This window comes from Trifolium pratense, linkage group LG7 (assembly GCF_020283565.1).
Source record: "Trifolium pratense cultivar HEN17-A07 linkage group LG7, ARS_RC_1.1, whole genome shotgun sequence".
In the NCBI taxonomy this organism is placed as follows: domain Eukaryota; kingdom Viridiplantae; phylum Streptophyta; class Magnoliopsida; order Fabales; family Fabaceae; genus Trifolium; species Trifolium pratense.
In genome coordinates, this window is record NC_060065.1 from 43018743 (window position 1) to 43040413 (window position 21671).

At 30.9% G+C, this 21671-nt stretch overlaps 2 protein-coding genes across 2 annotated transcripts; both read left to right on the forward strand.

Moving 5' to 3' along the window:
• Positions 1 to 11948: 11948 nt before the first annotated feature.
• On the forward strand, positions 11949 to 15004 carry LOC123895092 (nucleolar GTP-binding protein 1-like). The gene is made up of 3 exons (XM_045945289.1): positions 11949 to 12048; positions 12130 to 14173; positions 14715 to 15004. Exon 2 carries the CDS (start codon positions 12147 to 12149, stop codon positions 14166 to 14168), a length of 2022 nt encoding a protein of 673 aa, XP_045801245.1. The 5' UTR covers positions 11949 to 12048; positions 12130 to 12146; the 3' UTR covers positions 14169 to 14173; positions 14715 to 15004.
• Positions 15005 to 17121: 2117 nt separating this feature from the next.
• On the forward strand, positions 17122 to 21136 carry LOC123895093 (protein DJ-1 homolog B-like). Its single transcript, XM_045945290.1, has 7 exons — positions 17122 to 17633; positions 18747 to 18896; positions 18989 to 19171; positions 19818 to 19898; positions 20039 to 20239; positions 20324 to 20464; positions 20750 to 21136. Exons 1-7 carry the CDS (start codon positions 17274 to 17276, stop codon positions 20954 to 20956), a joined length of 1323 nt encoding a protein of 440 aa, XP_045801246.1. The 5' UTR covers positions 17122 to 17273; the 3' UTR covers positions 20957 to 21136.
• The last annotated feature ends 535 nt before the right edge of the window (positions 21137 to 21671 follow it).

Sequence of the window (21671 nt, forward strand, 5' to 3'; positions counted from 1 at the left end):
AAGACTACTTGACATGACCCAAAATTTAATTTTTAAAATTTTAATGTGTTGATTGCATAATTCTAAAAAATAATAATAAAAATAAACTTTTAAAAAATAATAATAATAATAAACTTTTAAAAAAATTATGACACTTGTTAGCATTTCAACTAATATTAAGAAAAAACAAAATCACCAAATTTTGTGTTCTCCATAACTTTTTTTTACAATGGAACGAAAGATCGAACTCAGTACATTTAATATACTACCCAAATTCTATTTTTGTATTTGAATAAAAATTTGGAATGTGTTTTTCTAGTTTGAATTCGTAAACAATTTGAGAAACACATTTCTAATTTCTTATAAAAGTACTGGATAGAGTAATAGTGTATTGAAATTTGTGTAATCAATTCATTAAAGTAAAAAAAAAAAATCAACACAAATTTATTTATTTATTATATAAGATTTCTTAACAAGTACCTAAACACTCCTTATCACGACTCTTTCAAATAATAATAAGAAAAAATGCATTCTCAAATTCTGGCGTTATCTCCGGAGAGGTAACATAAAATGTCAATTAGGCTAAAAATTAATTTTATCTAATCATTTATTTGTATACGGATAAAAGCTAAGATATCACCGTCCTCGTGAGATTGGTTTAGTTATGAGGAACATCACATTTTATAGGTAAGAAATGAAGTTCACATTTCAAACACTTTATTTATTCACTTTCATGGTCGAATGTTAGCCACTTGACTATTTGACAAAAAAAAATATCGTTGAGCTAGAAAGAAATGAATTTTGCTTAACTATCTCCTATCTTTATGGCTAAAAACTAAAATGATAATTATGTAAAAAAAATTAAAAATTGCTTAACAATCCACTGTCTTTGTGAATGGAGGTTAAAATGCTGATTAGATTAAAAATAATGAATTGTCATTCTCTTTATAGATGATGTTAAAATACCAAAATAAAATTTGCCTAACAATTTTTTTGTGATTATATAAGCTAAAATGTCAATTTGAATAAAAATATAAGTAATAAATTTTGCTCAACAATTAATTATTATTATTTCAGATAGAAGTTAAAATATCAAATTGACTAAGGGCCGGCATTAGTTAAGAAAACTGAATATGGTAAGCAGTGACGTCTCTGAGTTTTAGGAGGCTCTGTGCAAAATATAAAAGTGGCTCCTTAATAAAAATATAATTTTAAAAAAAAAATTGTCGATTTAAATTGCATATAATATAAAAAACAAAATCATTCTTGTAAACAATTAAATTATCAATATTAAATCAATTGCATTAAATTAAATGGAACAAGAAATACAAAATAATTATCTTTGTATATAACGTCAAAAAGGAACATCCTAATCTAAGATTAAATTTTATGCAAAGATTAAAATGTACTATAACTATATTTACGAGTATAAATAACTAATCTATTGATACTCATATGATATTTTATGAACATTAACAATATATAACTATTATTTTAGGGCCTAAAAATTAATCTATTAATATACATCTGATATTTTATAGGTATAAATAATATATAAGTAATATTATATGAACTCAAAATTTTGAGTTGGGGCCCTTAAAATTTTGAGGCCCGGTACCGTCGCGCACCCCGCACATGTATGCGAGACGCCTCTGATGGTAAGGTCATTTTGAAATTGCGTAATCAATCTTTTTAAAATATAAAAGTTAATATTTTCAATCTTTTTTATTTTCTTAAATAGTGTTTTGAAGTCTATTTAACATAACCCAAAATTTAATTTTTAAAATTTTAATGTGTTGATTGCATAATTATAAAAATAAAAAAATAATAAACTTTTTAACAAATTAAGACACTTGTTAGCATTTCAACTAATATTAAGAAAAAACAAAACCACCAAATTTTGTGTTCTCCGGAATTATTTTTTTACAATGGAACGAAAGATCGAATTCAGATTCCTCACTACTAGATCAAACCTGGTGGCTTTGTTCTCCAAAACTTTAACAAATGCTTGATCTTGATCAATTCAAGGGACCATATAGTGCATCATTTATTGCATAGATGTTTTGGCCTGCCTTGCTTGATTCTCGGAGTAACAACCAACCATCCACCATCCCACCAACCATTCATTTGGGTTTTTTCTTGATTCTCCTTTCCAAATCCAACATTATCACAATGGATATATGAAGAAAGGATTATGGTCCCATGGAATGACATAATGATGAAATATAAATGGTGAATTCTTCGGTACACATATTATGTGGACGTGTACCGGTACATTGCTGATGTGGTTAATAAGTGGCAAGCATTTAATGCAGATTTTGTTTCTTTATTAAGTTTTTTTTTATATATATATTAATCACTACTTTTTAATATTTGCAAATATATTTTTCACATAAATATAATCATCAATCATGTTCCACAAAATCAAGCCTCCATCAAATTTTTCAAAATTTTAAACTTTTTTTTAAGCAAACATATTTTTAAAGAAGATTCAAAATATTATTATAATACTAATATGATTTTAGTATTTTTAACATCCCAACCAAAAAAAAAAGTTTTTTTATAAAAGAAGCGTATGTTTTCACAACTTATTATTATTGTTATTTTTTTTTACTTAAACTTATTATTATTGTTATTGTTATTATTATTATTAATATTAATATAATATTACTAGTTTATAAAGTTTAACGTAGGATAATTTATTTACCGTTTATAAAATTACATTCATTTTTCCTACAAAAAAAAACCCTATAATTTTTAACATGTTTGTATATTTTAGTGTAATTTTTTTTACGAATAATGTAATATTATTAATTTTTAGAGATTCACAATATTATACATGATTAAATAAATTTCTTGTTTCTGAAAAATTACTAAATTTGTTTTTTCATTTTCATAAAATAAATGTTATATTTTCATATGAACTAGGTTTCTTAATCATGTCTAACCTGGTGGTATTGAAATGCTTGATTGTCGAAATTTAAATTCATAAAATTATGCTTGATTGAACCACTTGATTGAAAAAAATTGAATTTCTTAATGAAAGTAACCATAATTAGTTAGGTTTGCATATGAACTATATATGTTTCAAGTTGAAGGATTTAATCTATAAATTTTGATTTCCTTAGTCACAATCGACATAATTAGTTGAGACTTAATAGTCATTTCATCTGAGCTAGGTTCAGTGGTGGATCCAGAAATTTTCGCCAGTGGAGGTTTAAAAATAGAGTATATGTTTTGACTAAAAAAATAATTATAATTTTTTATAAAATACACAATTATATTGACAAAAAAAAAAACTCTACATAAAATTAAAACTAAACACAATATTTCTCTACACAATATTTGATGATATTTTCACTATCAACATTATAAAATAAGTCACTCTCTCTTACTAAACCATAATTCAAAATAAGTAAAAACAAGAGAAATAGACAAAGAAATTGAGGCTTCCATAAATTAAAAGAGACGAACAGTACATTTAAGAGAGAAAATGTGTATTGTAAAAATAAAACAGAGAGAAAGTGTGTAAAAATTGAAAAGTTGGAGTAGTGAAATATTAAAAAGTAATAAGATAAATTAATTGTTTTTTTTTACACCGAAAATAAATTAATTGTTAGTGAATAATAAACCTAGTAATGGGGGTTTAAAAAAATAATACTACTAATATTAAAAGGAAATGATTTGTTTTGGTGGGGGCTCAAGCCCTCAATAGGATGCACTTGCATCCACCCCTTGGCTAGGTTTCATAGTCAAAATCTAACTATTTGATGTTGAACTGTTTGATTATCGAAATTTGATTTCATAAGTGTTTTTCATTTCAATTTGGTCAAGTTTAACAAAGTGATTGAGAATATTTGATCTCATTAGTCTCTTTGAGTTGGTATCCGGCCTTAGGACCAACTAATCCAAGGGGACCAATCCCACCGCCCACTTGCGGGGGCCTCATTTAAAGCTAAAGTTTTTTTTGCTCTGTATGAACTTAGCCCAACGAAATTGGCACCAGTGGGAATCGAACCTGAGACCTTGAGAGGAGCATACTCCAAGGGCCCAAACCAACACCACTCGACCAACCCCAAGTGGGTTAAAATATTATAATTCATTGATGTCAGATTTAGCGTTACTATTTAACTGTCAGTTTGGTATTTTAAGGGTACGATTTGTACATTATACTATTTGTCAATTACTCTTATTTTTTTCAATAAAACTAATTAATGTTATATATTTGAAAAACTAAAGTTTATTTTTAAATTTTTTTTTTTGTAGAAGAAAAAGAATGTTGTTAAAATACTAAAATCATATTATTTTATAGGATATTATAAAAATATTAAAATAGTTGAATCTTGTTAAAACAAATGTTAAAATCATAAGTTGAATTTCTAGCCACTAGGCTACCTAATTAAAAAAAAATTATAAGTTAAAAGATTTGATGTAGGTTTGATTTATTGTGGAATATAATTGAAGATTATATTTGTGCGAAAGACTAATTTACAAATATCAAAAAGTAGTGTTTATTTTGTTAAAAAAAGAAAGTAGTATTTTAATATAAAAAACTTAATAAGGAAACAAAATCTGCTTTAAATGTTTGCCACTTGTTAACCACCTCAGCAGTGTACCGATACACATCCACATAAAATGTGTACCAAAGTGCTCACAAAATAACTTTATACCAACGGTGCTTATAAATTAAATTTTTAATATATCCACCCCGAATGGGTAAATTAATCAATACATCAAAAGATTTTGTAAAAAAATTTTAAAAAAAGTCAATAAATCAAAAGATAGTAATATCTAGAAAGAACATATCCTCCTGCGTTAAAATAACTAGCTCAAATAAATATCCTGTACCTTAATTATATATAAATATTTTCCTTTTATATTTTTGTTTCAAAAAGAATATTCTTTTATATTCATTAAATAATTGATATATTTAGTATTTGAAATTAAATAAAAACATTAATAATCAATAATTAATAAATTAAGGAAATAAATATTCGTTTATAATTAAGACAAAAATATACCTGACATTTTTTAAACCTAATATAGATGCATCTTAAATATAAAACAACTAGAACTTTGACCCATGCGGTGCATGGGTCTAATTAGGTGTAATATGTAACGATAAAAAATAAAATACAAAAATTCTAAGAGCATTTTCAATAAGAGTAGTATAGGAAATTTCATGGACTAATTATTCTATATTTGTTTTATGTGCTTATTTTATATTTTATATATTTTTTAAATAATTTTGGACCCCATCGTTTTGTTTACTTATTAAAAAAAATTGCTGATAACTAAAGGTTAAAAAATTGATGATAATTAAAGGTTAAAAATTAAAAAATGATCAAGAACATAAACTTAAGTAGACATCCATAAATAAATAAAAATTGTGATTAATTTCGTCGTTCAAATTTATTGAAAACAGAGTTAACATATTAGGATTCCTAAATTCTTTCATAATTGAAGCACATGTTTTAGCGGTTGAAAGGTTTTATTGTAAGTAAGGGATGCAGGTTCGATGACAAATCTGTATTTTTTTAATATAAAGCTGCAATAAAAAGAAAGAGAAAATGAGAGGGGAAAAAATTAGGTTTAGGGTTAGCTTATGTTAGCAAGCTTATAATATAAGAGATTATCGATTTTTAATTGTTTAAATTGTGCAATGAAAATTGATGGTGCTTAATTGTCGTGTGAAATATTTCCTATGAAAGTTGATGGAGCTTAACACTTTGTGTACATAATTTAAATCACAATTGGTCTGCTAGTGCATATTGTATCAATTGATCATCGGTTAATATTAAATCTGCAATGTTAAAATCAAAATAATGAATGTGATTAGTGACATGACTATGGTTGTGTTTGGTTGTATTAAAAAAAAAATTGATTTAGCAGAATTAAGTTTGATAATAACTTTCCAAATTACATGTGATAATAACTTTCCAAATCTCACATGATAATTATTTTCTAAATTTATGATCCGGTAGAAAAAAATCATTGATCAGGAAAGACATAAAAATATTTTGTGATGAATAATATAGTCAACAATAATTTTGATATGGTATACTTTTAAAATTGATGGGGCTTATCAATTATTGCACATAATGTTAATCACAATTGGTATACTTGGCATAGTGGTTGAAAATATTGCCTTGCACCAAAGGGTTGCGGGTTCAAATCCTAATCAAGACAAAATTGTATTATTTTTTAATAAAAATTGCAAGATAAAATGGAGGGAAAACAGGAAAAACAAATTAGGGTTTAGAATTTACTTGTGTATACAAGCTTATAATATAAAAGATTATAATATATTTAATTATTTGTTGTCACCTATCTACTTTCATATGCGCGCACCTCTTTGGTCAGTATGTGATTGAAAAGATTTATAATAAAATGACATTTTTAACTGCGGTAAAAACTTTGTATTAAATGATAACCTAAAATTAGTGTCCTTAGAACACCATTTAATAAGCTAAATATAATTATTAAAAAAAAGAGTTTTAGAACCTAAATAGTCAAATTGTTAAAAATTTAAAGGATAATTTTTTCAATAAAAAAATTTCATTTTTATTTTCTTACTCTAGTTCTCTAATTTCTTAACATTTTCCATAAACGAAAAACCAAAATAGTATTATTCACTCATTAATCAACATCCACATAACAATATTCATAAATAAGTCGGTCTTTTTGATACGCCTTATATTGAGGAGATTATTAGGTCATTATATACATATCATTCTTGTTTGTTAAAAAAAAATTCATAAATAAGTTCCATTATGCCGGTTTTGATACAGAGACTTGCAGGTCTAAGTAAATGCTTGATAAATAAGTTCATCTTTTGTTTTTTGTATTTAGACAGGCAGCCAACTTTCATGTGAGCCAGCTTTCATCTACGTTGCCTGCAGTAGGGGTGCTCAAATCCAAACCAATCCAAATAAAAACCAAAAACCGATCCAAAAAAACCGAAAACCGCAAAAAACCGAATTTTTTTTGGTGTGTTTGGATGTTCTTTTGTGAAAACCACTGGATCGGATTGAATTTCGGATTGATTTCTTAAAACCGATCCAAACCGAACCAAACCGCATACATATATTTTAATATTTATTTATCTTTTTATTAGTATAAATATATATATTGCATTAACCTTTTTTTTTCATTTTAAATTTTGTTAATACTATATGTTAGTTTAATTTAATCTATTTTAAATTTTGATAATACTATATGTTAGTTCAATTTAATCTATTTTTTTTACTTTTTATATGTTTCGAATATAATTGGTAATTGTCATTCCAAAATATTAATTTTCAATATATTATATGTTATATTTTACATCAAACTTAATATTTATGATTTGGTTTGTAAGTGTGTTTACTCTTTTGGATGTAACAATTATGCTCTTTGATTGATTCGTTTTATTATGTCACTCCCCAATTAGCCTCCAATCAAATATTCAGAGCATCCTAACGTTCATATGCTTTAACAAATGAGTGGAATGTGATAGTACAATTTAGGAATTGATAGTATCAACAAAAAAATTAGGAATTGAACTTTTGTCTAATTTCCTTAGCTCATAACATCCATGATTGATATATAAATGATGCTCTCCCTAATTGATTCCCATGTGCTTATGACTAGCTTTCTTAGCTCATGACATCCATAATTGGTAAATAAATGATGCTCCGCCAAACCCGTGCAACGCACGGGTAGCCGTCTAGTTATTAATAACAAACATACCACAAGCCAGAGACTGTGCTTATGTAATTACTATGCATATGCTTCTAAATTAAAGGATGGCTCAGTTTTAGTTCGACATACCTAACCTAATATTTTTAGCTGCATTTTTGCGGATGAAAAAAACCCAGCTCAATATCATGTGATGATTTAATTATTGGACCTATGTTACGTACCTGAAATTTCAGAAATAAATAAATAAGTCAAAAAAATAAAAACTAAATATACATTAATTGATGTACCGATATGATAAAGGATGTCTTCCTAGCTCCTTTTATGTAGGTACTTATGTATATATGTTATGTCTTATATGTACTTATTTAAATGTAAAAATAAAATATACATAAACTTATACCATAACACTTAAATATGATAAAGGATATCTTCCTAGCTACTTTAATGAGAGATTATTTAATTTTAAAGAATTTTGTCCTCTAGTTTTACCTGATTTGAAGAATTAATCTTTTTAAACACAGTCTCTAATTCACAACACACGAAATTAAAAAAAGACTTAAAGAGTGTAAATATAGAGAAAAAAAAATATATGAAACTTATAAAAAAGAAATAGAAATCAGAAGAGAGCCTTTGTCAACAAAAAAAAATGAATAGAGTCTCTCTATAAAAATGAAACTTATAAGTTAAAATTGAAATGTATTTTGTTTAAATTTAAGTCACGTAAATTTTTGCCACCGAGTCAAGGAAAATACAAATACAATGTTGATGCGGGCTTTCACAATGATGTAAGAAAAATTGGGAGGAACCTCTTAGATAGATGTTCAACAAATGAAGGGGAAGCAATAGCAATGCTAGAAGCAATATGAAGGAGCTGAGTCATAAAGATTTTAGAAATGTTATTTTTGAAATCGATTCACAAAATGTAGTGAATGCAATTCGTCATTTGAAGGCTACACACTTTAATCTTTGCATTCTGACTTTGAGGTAAAATTCATTAAACGGTAAGCGAATATGGTTGCTGATACACTAGGTAGGACGCTCATTTCTAAAACCAGAGCATGTAATAAATCTTTGGGTTTAATTGACATGCAGTCACAGTGATAAGGAGAGGAGAGCAACCATTTCCGTGATTAATTTCTAAATACTACCAACCAACATGGATGCAATATATATCTCAGTGATGAGGAGAATATCTTTGGTAAAATAAAAATAAAAAATCCAACAATATATTGGGCATATTTGACGTAGCATGAATCTAGAAGACTAGAAATGGGTGGCAAGTATCTAACCAACAAAGCAATATAACTAGACATTAATATATGACTATGAATAATACTTCAATAATAGTTGATTAGAAACATATAAATACATAAAGTTTTAAGTCTGTCTCAATATATATATATATATATATATATATATATATATATATATATATATATATGAGATATGATCCGTTGACATAGGTGTCAAACTTTATGTTGACACCAAATCTTATGCGTCAATTTTAATTAATCCAATGACTCCTGTTTGTTCCCTAAAAGCGCTCACGTGATCATGAAATACCACACTGTGTTCGTTTTTATTCTTTCTCAGGATTAAATCTATCTCGTAAGTCAACACAATCTTTGTTTCAATTTGTGTTATGCCGCTCAGATCAGATCTCTTGCTCTCCGTTATCCCGTCATTCATGTTATTCAGGTGTTTGGTTTCTCTAGAAAAGTAAACAATTTGGCTTAATTACTTAAATGGTCCCTTAAAGACATTTTAGGTTTCATAATGGTCACTTAAAGAAAAAAATGTTCAAATTGGTCCCTTAAAGATTTTTCTGTTAATTATTTTGGTCCTTTCCGTTAATTTTTTCAAAAAAACGTTAGTTTTCCACGGGTCCACTGTTACTAATGGTGTACCACCAACATTTAATTTTGTTTTCCTTCTTCATCTTCTCCTTCATTTGTTCTTCATCTTCATGAATATTTACATAAACTTCAACAAAATAAATTCGAAATCTTTAAACAAACTCAAAATAGACACTTCAACCCAAATAATTAAAATCCAAAACCACAAAAATTAAACAAATACATGTCCAGAAATCCAGAAAAGAAAGAAGATCCAGAAAAAATCCAGAAAAAAAAAAAAAACTAGATCAAATCCAAATCAAACTAGATCAAATCCAAATCAAACAATAAATCCATTATGATCTGTAAACAAAAATATCACAAAAATAAAGTTCAAATCTCAAATCTCAAAACCCACTAGAAAAAGAAAAGCTTCAATCCAAGAACATATCAGATCTAGTGGATCACAGAACATATCACAATGAAACCATGAGAGAGAGAGAACGACGATGGAGTGGAGGTTGCGTGCGGCTGTCGATAGAGATGGAGGTAGCGGAGGGGGAGCAGCTGGTGGTGTGCAGTGGTGGTTGACGATGATTTGCAAAGAGAGATGAAATGCTTGTTCCTGCGTTTTTTTCCTTTTTCTACTTTTCCTATTTATTCTATTTCTTTGTTGTGTTATGTGTTGGTTATTTTGGTGAGAGTGTGAGTTTGTTGGTGATTTTATGAAGATGTTGTTGTAATTTATGATGATGTTGATGAATATTTTCAAGGAATCCTTTTTATTGAGATTTTTAAATTTTTTGGGTTAATTTTTTTTTTCTTTTCTGGATTTTATTTTGGAGTTTATGAGTTTTGTTTGAAGGTGTAATGAAGATGATGATGAATCTGGAAAAGAAGTTAGGGAAGATGATGAAGGAATAGAAAATAAAATTAGTTGATAAGATCAAACGACTTAAATAAGATCAAACGACTTAAATTAAAACATTTAGTGAGATCTATGGTGGACCACATACAATGTTGGTCCACCTAATACATTTGGTGTTAAAAACTAACGGAAAGGACCAAAATGATTAACGAAAATATCTTTAAGGGACCAATCCGATCCTTTTTTTCTTTAAGGGACCATTATGAAACCTAAAATGTCTTTAAGGGACCATTTAAGTAATTAAGCCTTATAAATATATAAAACAAAAAAAAAAACTTGAAGTTCCAAAATAACATCTCAATACCGACAAAAATTGTTTATCTAAAATAATATTACAACATCAAATTAACATTACAATTCAAAAAAAAAAAAAAACTTGAAGTTTCAAAGTAATATACATCATTATGATTCGAAAATATAACACACTGTCATGTCATTAATTGGTATATATAAAAAAGTCACGTATGACCTCAAACATTAAAAACAATAATTTTTAAAATTATAATAACCTAATAAAAAAAACTTAAGAGTGACTAAAACAAAAAAAAATAGTATAGTTGATATCTTATTTAACCAAAACAAAAATTCAACTTATATTATTTGATATAAGATAGTTGTTTTCCATCCTTAGATTAATCAGAATCTCTAATATCCTCCTATACCGAAAAATATCTTCAGGTAGTAAAAAACTCTACAGAAATATATGTTTTGATAGTGCAAAAACATCAGGATAATGCGGGTTCACACACGGAGGAAACTGAAACACAGAACGAAAATCGATCAAGGAGATCGGAAGGAAGCAGCGGCAAAAAACAACAACATAATATTGTTGATTCACACAGAGGATAGTGAAACACAATTGGATCGATCTTAGCCAACAAAAAAATACCATAATCGGTGAACAATCAGTGGAGCAAAGCCATGAGTTGGAAAATTTAAAGAGAAGAAGAGGATAAGAATCATTCCAAAGATGAAAGACCTTGCTAGAACAAAAGCTAAACATATGAAAAAGAATAAGAGAAAGCAGGTGAAACATATAGCAGCAAACAAATGAAATGCAGAGTTTGGAAAAATCTTACCACTGGAACACTTTTAACAAACCGGAACACTTTTACTTTTCCATAAGTGTTCTGCTAACTAAAAAAAATTAATTTTTTTTTACACACCTGAATACTTTATTCAAGTGTTCCGATAAAAAAAAATTATACATATCAGAACACCTTTGAAAAGTGTTCCTGTAAATTTAATAAACCGGAAAGGTAGAAAAGTTTACCGGAACAGTGTATTTGAAGGGGTGTACAAAAGTAAAAAAAATGATAAAATAAAAAAATAATATAGTAAAATAAGGGTAGAATTAAAATATTTTAAAATACGTGGGGTAGAAAAAAAAATTTCCCTAAGAGAGAACCCGTTCCCAAAAGAAACAGATCGGACTATAGTCCAAGCCCAATCACTTCGACCCATCAATCCAAAAATATACTTTTTTTTTTAACCTAAAAAATCTAAACCCTTTAAAACCCTAAATCAACCAAACCTCAGAAACTCTCTGCTCCATACCACAGAGTGCAGCCGCGCTGCCTCTTTCCCGGAAATCGCCATCAAATTTCTCCGACGCCGGAAACTGTAAGTTACTCTTCTCTTCGTTATTCTTTCTTTTGTTTATTTCAATTTCAATTTTAACCTAGAATTTTCATTCTTCGATAGGTTGATACATAGCAAAAATGGTGCAATATAATTTCAAGAAGATAACTGTTGTACCAAATGGCAAAGATTTCATCGACATTATTCTCTCTCGGACACAACGTCAAACACCTACCGTTGTCCACAAAGGTTATGCAATTTCTCGTCTCAGATCATTTTATATGCGAAAAGTGAAGTATACTCAGACAAATTTTCATGAAAAGTTGTCTACTATTATCGATGAATTTCCTCGTCTCGGCGATATTCATCCTTTTTATGGTGATTTACTTCATGTTTTGTATAATAAGGATCATTATAAGCTTGCACTTGGTCAGATTAATACTGCTAGGAATCTTATTGGTAAGATTGCTAAAGATTATGTTAAGTTGTTGAAGTATGGTGATTCGTTGTATCGGTGTAAGTGTTTGAAGGTTGCGGCGCTTGGGAGGATGTGTACTGTGCTTAAGAGGATTGGGCCTAGTTTGGCTTATTTGGAACAGGTTAGGCAGCATATGGCTAGGCTTCCTTCCATTGATCCGAATACGAGGACTATTTTGATTTGTGGGTATCCTAATGTTGGTAAGAGTTCTTTTATTAATAAGATTACTAGAGCTGATGTTGATGTGCAGCCCTATGCTTTTACCACTAAGTCTTTGTTTGTGGGTCATACTGATTATAAGTATTTGAGGTATCAAGTGATTGATACGCCGGGGATTTTGGATAGGCCGTTTGAGGATAGGAATATTATTGAGATGTGCAGTATTACTGCTCTTGCTCATTTGAGAGCGGCAATATTGTTCTTCTTGGATATATCGGGGTCTTGTGGTTATACTATTGCTCAGCAGGCGGCTTTGTTTCAGAGCATTAAGTCTTTGTTTTTGAACAAGCCTCTTATTGTTGTATGCAACAAGACTGACTTGCAGCCGTTGGATGGATTGTCTGAGGATGATATGAAGTTGGTGAATGAGATGAAAGCTGATGCCTTGAAGACTGCAATTGGTCAAGGAGGTGAGGGGACGGACGCTGATGTGTTGTTGACCATGAGTGCATTGACTGAAGAAGGTGTGATTGCGGTGAAAAATGCAGCATGTGAGAGGTTGCTGAATCAGAGGGTTGAGATAAAGATGAAGTCGAAGAAAATCAATGACTGTTTGAACAGGTTTCATGTTGCAGTTCCCAAGCCACGTGACCAGAAGGAAAGGCCTGTGTGTATTCCACCGGCAGTTTTGGAAGCTAAAGCTAAGCAAGCAGCTGCTGAGGAGAAGAGAAAGACTGAGAAGGATTTGGAGGAAGAAAATGGTGGTGCTGGTGTATACTCCATGAACTTGAGAAAGCACTATATTTTGGCCGATGATGAATGGAAAGAAGATATACTGCCTGAAATTTTGGATGGTCACAATGTGTATGATTTCATTGATCCTGATATTCTACAAAGGGTTGAAGAGTTGGAAAGAGAAGAAGGGTTAAGGCAAGCAGAAGATGAAGAGGATGATTTTGAGATGGATGGAACTGAATTGACACCAGAACAGCAAGAGGCTTTAATTAAAATTAGGAGGAAGAAAAGTGTGCTTATCAACCAACATCGGATTAAAAAGAGTACTGCTGAGAGCCGACCAATTGTTCCAAGGAAATTTGACAAGGACAGGCAGTTCACAACTGAAAGAATGGGAAGAGAGCTGTCATCGCGTGGGCTTGATCCTTCTCTGGCTATTAACAGAATGCGAAGCAGATCTGCATCGAGGACAGGTCGGAAAAGGGAGAGATCACCAGAAGGAAGAGATGATGGGATGGATATTGATGATGACACACCTAGCAAGAAGCAGCGTCTCAGTAGATCACGGTCACGTTCAAGGTCGGTCTCCCGTCCACCTCATGAAGTTGTGCCAGGAGAAGGCCTCAGGGATTCTGCTCAAAAGATCAAGGCAATTAAACTTGCAAAGAAATCTGTCAAGAAGAGAAACAAGAATGCCAAGCGTGGAGAAGCTGATAGAGTCATACCTACTCTTAAACCAAAGCACTTGTATACTGGAAAGCGCCCCAAAGGAAAGACAGACAGGCGTTAATTTAGGTAATGACATTTTTCTATGCAATTTGGATTACTTATCATATAGCATGTCACCAAAAATTTCATTAGTTTTCTTGAACTTAAAAAGATACATTTTCATTAATGTTTGCCTGATAATTTCATTTCCCATCTAAACCATGGATATTATAGGGTATTTAAAATATTGTTTGCATTTGAAACTATTTTGTTATGTTGAATATTTTCTCGATTTCTTCCAAACTTTGTAATGATATATCTCTATCCATTTCTCACTGTTATGATGGATTAAAGTTACATGGATTTCTTATATCTGAGCATGTTTTTTATTTTATTCAGTGGGGGTTGATTGACATATTTTGGTGCTACAAGTTCAATTTCTACATATTGACATTCTTTTCATGATATTTCTACTGCATTTGGCTCATGATATTTCTACTGAACTCCAAATTTGTCTGCCCTATGTGACTGAGTTTCCACTCTTGAATCATGGCTTAGATAATATGTTATGTTCTTAGACAATTGTTTTTCATAACTGGGGTGACTAAAATAATTATTTTCTTTGCAGGCAATGAAGATGGCTTTGTGGTTGTCAAGAATTTTGTTCTATCATATTATTTATGTTTTCCTGGAGTTAAACACATGGTGCTTGCTGCAGAGAAGTTTTTATTATACACTCGTGCCTTTTATATTATTATTATTATTAATAAATGTTTATTTAGATCAATTTTGGATGTACTTTATGAATTATGGGAGCTGTTATTTCAATTTTGTGTTGTTTATGTACTCTAAAATACTGAGCTTTGTTTCACATTTTGCAACTGTGGTTGTTATTGGAAGTTTGTTGTTTGTTTCCAACTGTGGTTTGTTTCCCCTCAAATGTTGTTACCATTTGTATCCTTTGCGCGTAACTGCAGAGACTAATCCCTCGAGTCTTGTGGTTTTCCACGGGTGGGAAAACAAAAATAAGCTATGTTGTCCTATACATGCTTATTTCTAATATCATGCCAGCTAAGGTAGAATCTTTAGGATATAGTTCAATATGTGTAGAGCTTCTGTCAAACATTCCACTTGATATACTTGGTTCTGTTGTGTGAAACAAAGGATTCACAACACAGCACTGCAGTTTACTACTACTTCCATGCAAAATTTAAGTGTCCGAGGTATCGTATCCTAAAACTTTATGAAGCGCTCACCACTAGGGATGTTCAAATTCAAACCAATCCAAATAAAAACCGAAAACCGATCCAAAAAAACCAAAAACCACAAAAAACTGAAGTTTTTTGGATGTGTTTGGATGTTCTTTTGTGAAAACCGCTGGATCGGATCGGATTTCGGATTGATTTCTTAAAACCGATCCAAACCAAACCGCATAAATATATTTTAATATTTATTTATCTTTTTATTAGTATAAATATATATATTGCATTAACCTTTTTTTTTCATTTTAAATTTTGTTAATACTATATGTTAGTTTAATTTAATCTATTTTAAATTTTGATAATACTATATGTTAGTTTAATTTAATATTTTTTTTTACTTTTTATATGTTTCAAATATAATTGGTAATTGTCATTCCAAAATATTGATTTTTAATATATTTTATGTTATATTTTACATCAAACTCAAAATTTATTTTGTCAAAAATGTCAAACTATTATTTTGTAGCGTTTTTTATAATATTTATATTTATTAAAAAAAATTACAATTTATAATTTGGATATCCAAAAACTGATCCAAATTAAACCGCATAATATTGGATCGGATTGGATCGGATTTTTTTTATTTGTCATCCAAAATCGAACCAAAACCGCAAATGAATTTATTTTTGGATCGGATGAGTTTTTGTCTCAAAACCGATCCAAACCGAACCGCGAGCACCGCTACTCACCACATTCTGGAGCATAACTATATCACTGTGCAAAGTAGAGATACCTTGCAGGTTTTAACTTTGAAGCTGACCCCTTGAAAGTGGCGCGATGTAAATAAGTGATTACCAATCAATCCATCATTTACCGTTAGAACTTTGATGATCCTACAACTTTTTTACTTGTTAAAGTGGATGAATTGTCATGCATTTTTTAAAACAAAAAAAAATGTCAAAACTATTTTCATGATTTCTTATTATATATCATCACTACCAATGTTTTATCTTATATTTATCACAATGACTCACTTCAAAATCTCTCATAAACTTGAAGCAAACTCCGTCAAAAAAAATAAAAATAGAAAATGTTTTTAAAAAATGTATATATAGATCCTAATTTCCATTTTATTTTTATATCTTATTCTACTTGACTCTATCCAAATTATAGTTCAACACTAACCAATTGTTGTTGACATAGATGGTTAGACATTCTGCAACACCAATCTCCAACCACACTTCACCGTGCACCACTTTCGTAGCCTCACCCTCTACTTCCAATAGTCCTAATAAAAGTTTGACTTATGATATGAGCATAATAACTTAAGCTTTCAGACACAAACAAAAATTTAGAACATTTTTAACTTAAAAAACATCTTTTGTCGAAGATGTTATAATTCTTCTCCTTTTATAGCCAAAGAGATATACTAAAGACAAAAAAACAACTATTCATACTAAAATACCGCATTATTTTGCACACTTAATACTAAAAAAAAATCTTGCTAACAGTGCCCCGGAACACTCTTTAAGCATTCCATTTAAAGAAACTTTTTATTCAAAAAGTTAAAGACTACAATTTTCAATGCGTTGACTTTACACATTTCGATAAAAATTCTATAAAAAACTTACTATTTAAGGGCTTAAAGAGTGCCCCGAAAGCACTATTTAGCATTTGCCAAAAAAACAAATATACAACTATTCAGACATATCACCATTAAACATATATGCACTCAATTATAGTTTTTTTTTTTACAACAGATTAATTTAATATTAAAATTTAGAAATTAAATTTAACTTTCTTACAACAGATTGTAACTTTACAAGCAAAAATATTTTATAAAATAGAAAGTTTATCTTAATCTCATGAGGTGATAGATGGTGGTGGAACCGTGGAGGTGGAGCACGTGAAGACACACGTGCAAAACTTACGCACACATTTTCAATTCCAACACAGCGAGAAAGAAAAAAAAATAAAAAACACAAATGGCGTTGCGTCACATAAGATTCTTCCCTCACACACTTGTTTCTTCTACAAACTTCACTCCCAAACTAAAAATCAACCATAACCGTTTTTTCTTCTCTCCTTCACACTCTTCTTCTTCTTCTTCCACCGTCACTGCCATGGCTTCAAATGCTCGTAAAGTCTTGATTCCGATCGCTGATGGCACCGAACCTATGGAAGCTATTATCACCATCGACGTTATCCGTAGATCCGGAGCTGATGTTACTGTCGCATCCGCCGCTAATAATCTCTCCGTGCAAGCTCTCCACGGCGTTAAGATCATTGCTGATGCTTCTGTTTCCGACGTTGCTAATACTGCTTTCGACCTTATCGCTCTCCCTGTATGTATATTTCTCTCTCTAATCTCTATTATTGATATCGCATCGTTGTACTTTTAATTGTGTAGGGATTGTTGTTATAATCGCGTTTATTTTGTTAATTATTACATTAAGCATGTTTTATGAATTCATGATTTGATTTTGTATTAGTTATCACTCATCCTTGAAATATTTGAGTGGTTTAGGTTTTGTGAATGTGATTGAGTGGTCAAGGTTATGTGAAATTTTTATTTTCTTTTTTTATTAATTACTAAAATATGTCATTTTGTTCACTTACTACATTAAGAAAACATGTTTCAAACTCACATGGGTTGATGTTCGAATCATTCTGGTGCCACTTCATGTGTTGGACCGGACAGCTTTAAATGATCCCCACGATTTGACCGTGGTGGATTGGTATCCCTCGGATTAGCTGGTCCTTGGCCTGGATACCAAGTCTTACAAGAATAAAAATAAAAGAAAAGAAAGAAAACATGTTCCAAAACAATTTTTTTTTGCTTTTCACTATTTACTGTTGTACAGTTATTAGTTATAAAGAGTTCATAGTTAAGTAGTTAAGTAGCACCGACACTTTTGATTGAAGGCGACGAATGTGTCTCTAGTGTCCGACTAGTGCTGGTCCTTGTCCAATGTTAGGAACCAAATTTTAGAGAAAATAGAAAAGTATTATTAATGATTAAAAGGAAAATATTACCTAGATTAAATCCCAATAATCTCAGAGCTAAGCTCTTCAGAGAAGAGATAGTTCTCTCTCTGCCCAAAACCTTTCGGTTCCTAACTGAAAAGATACTGAATGAAGTCCTCTCTTCCCCTCTCACACACCTTATATACTCCCTCTCACGTGTATTTTCTCTCACTCTCTCTAACTAACCTGCCAGCTCATCACTTCCCTCTCAAATTGGGCTTTTATGATCATGGGTCCTATCATCCAACACGTGTTAGTTAGTGTCGAATGACAGACAGCTATGACATTGATGCATGCAGTTTTAGATTCAATTGATACCATTTTCTTATAATGTTTATATGTGAGTGTCTTGTAAGTGTTTCATAGACTCTGTTTTTTGTTAATTATACTTTTTTAATTTTTTATTTATTTTTGGGGGAACTTGTGTGTAGGGTGGGGTTCCGGGTGTGGACAATCTTAGAGACTCTGCAACGTTGGAAGGGTTGGTAAAGAAGCATGTTGAGGATGGAAAGCTTTATGCTGCGGTGTGTGCTGCTCCTGCAGTGGTACTTGGGCCATGGGGTTTGCTAAATGGATTGAAGGTATAATTAGTATCTTATATTTATTCTCGTTACGCAATGTACTTTTGTGTAGCTGGTGGTGATTGTTGTGTGACTCTATGGTTGTTGGGCAGGCAACTTGTCATCCTTCATTCATGGAAAAATTGGCATCTTACACCACTTCTGTTGAGTCAAGGGTGCAGCTGGATGGCAAAGTTGTGACCAGTCGTGCACCTGGTACCACCATGGAGTTTGCTGTTGCTATAGTTGAGCAATTATTTGGAAAGGAGAAAGCTGATGAAGTTGCAGTTCCACTGGTAAGGAGTAAGGACTCTTCATTTGTGATAATTTTGCTTGTTTTTTAGGAGCAAAGAAATTTGGATTGTGTGTTTTTTTAAATTAACTTGTTTTGGTGATATTGTTTTCAGTTGCTAGCTTAGTAAGATAACTTTTGAGGAAAAATATATTTATTTTGTTATAATCTCTATCAAACCGGCATCATTATACATGAATGAAGCTAGATGTACTTTGCTCTTCCATACCAATTTCAACATGAAAACTTGTGCTCATAGAAAAGGGGGAGGGGGAACCAGGGTTATTGACACTGCTGAAAAAGCTTCAAGTTTATTGCAATGCATGTTCATGCTTCATAGTTGAAGCCTAATAATTTAGATTTTACTTGTTTTTAAGGAGGTGTGGGGTGTCCTCCTCTGCTTTACACCCTTACTAATTATGTCATCCCTCACCTTTTTTGATTCTTTTTGGAACCAAATGAAAATAAGAAATTTTATTTTAATTCATACTTCTTACAATTGAGTGGTCAAGCTTATTTTTTGCTGCTGAATCTTGACATACAAAACAAGTGCTATGAAGACATTTTTTATGCTTGACGATATTAGATTCCTTTTATGATATTTACTACTCTCCATTTCTCACTGGATTCTCTTGTAATTCAATATTCAGGTTATGCGCTCTAATCATGGCGATGAACATACCTTTTTAGAGCTAAACCCAGTGCAATGGACATTTGACAATCCACCCAAGGTGGGGTTTGGGCCTGAACATTATCTCAGTAAATTTTCTTTATATTGACAAGAATATTTGAGAAAGTAGGCAGGATATTGTGACTCTTTTAATTGTGAGAGTATAGTTTAAATTTCTTTGATAATCACAACTTTTTTCAGATTCTTGTACCAATTGCTAATGGCACAGAAGAAATGGAAGCTGTGATTATCATTGATATTCTGCGACGAGCAAAGGCAAATGTTGTGGTTGTTTCTGTTGAGGACAAACTAGAGATCGAGGCATCACGTAAAGTTAAACTGGAGGCGGACATACTCCTTGATGAAGCGGCTAAACATTCATATGACCTGATTGTGTTGCCTGTAAGGGGACTTCTTACTTTCTTTGTAGTAATTATTCTGTGTGTATTATTTAGTTTGTGTAAACATATTCCTATTTGTCTACAGGGTGGACTTGGTGGTGCCCAAGCTTTTGCAAACTCGGAAACCTTGGTGAATTTGTTGAAAAAGCAAAGAGAATCAAACAGATATTATGGAGCAATTTGTGCATCCCCGGCTTTAGTTTTGGAGCCCCATGGCTTGCTAAAGGTATCTATTTTCTAGGTCAAACTATGATTAGTATAATGAAAACTTTCAGTAAAATGACAATCATATACAACAGAATCCAGAAAAGCACGCACCTTATGATACTAACTCCTCTTTAAACTCTTCATTCTAATTGTGTTTTATGTTGCTACAAGCACTTAATAGGCCTGAACTTCTCTTCTCATTTCTTTGGACTCTTTTATGCTGCTATCAAGTGCTTCATTGTTTATAACTTCATTTTGCATTGTGATGTTAATTTGAGACACGTTCCTATTTTTTTCGATACAGGGTAAAAAGGCTACTGCTTTTCCTGCCATGTGCAGCAAGTTATCAGATCAGAGTGAAGTAGAAAACAGGGTTGTCGTTGATGGTAACCTTATTACCAGCAGAGGCCCCGGAACCTCCATCGAGTTTGCATTAGTTATTGTGGAGAAGCTGTTTGGACGCAATTTAGCTCTAGAACTTGCAAAGACAACAGTGTTCACAAGCCCATAAATATAATGTATTTAAATGAGTAATACTTTCTGCTAATGTATCAGACATTTGTGTATGAATAATCAAGTATTTAAATGAGTTGTATAAAACGAGAAAGAGAGTCACCTTGAATTTTGCCACGAGTGTAGTGCTTGTAAGATAAGGTAAATTTTGGCTTATTTTTAATTTGTTTTCAGCTCACAGGTTTTTATTTATAATTATAATGACAAAAATATCATACTCTTTCTTCTGTTTTTAAAAAATTTACATTTTTATATTCTTTCATAATTTATTTAGAAAAACAAATCTGTTATTTCATATCACTCTCCAAGAAATGTACACTGTACATAAGGATGTCATCATAGGATTACCATATGAAAATATAGATGTTTGAATTAGAGGCAATTGAGTTGGGGTGATGGGCAGTTATAGCTCTGCATTGTGCAAGGATGGCACCATACTCTGAATCATCCTCATGTCATGCAACCCATCAACATTTAACAATCATTTTGCTATCCATTTCCAGCATGTTTCCTTCCCTTCTATGCCCACAATTTGGATGCACTTCATGTACTTCCGTTGTTGCCCAAATTCAAGCTGCCGGACAAATTCCGTTAGGATTTTAAAATATGGAAGGGGTAAATTTGGAAATAATATTGCATTTCAGGGCACTCATAGGATGTTTCTTCTAAGGACCAGTTGAGCTTGCTTCTACCTTAAGGTCCACCAAGGTTGT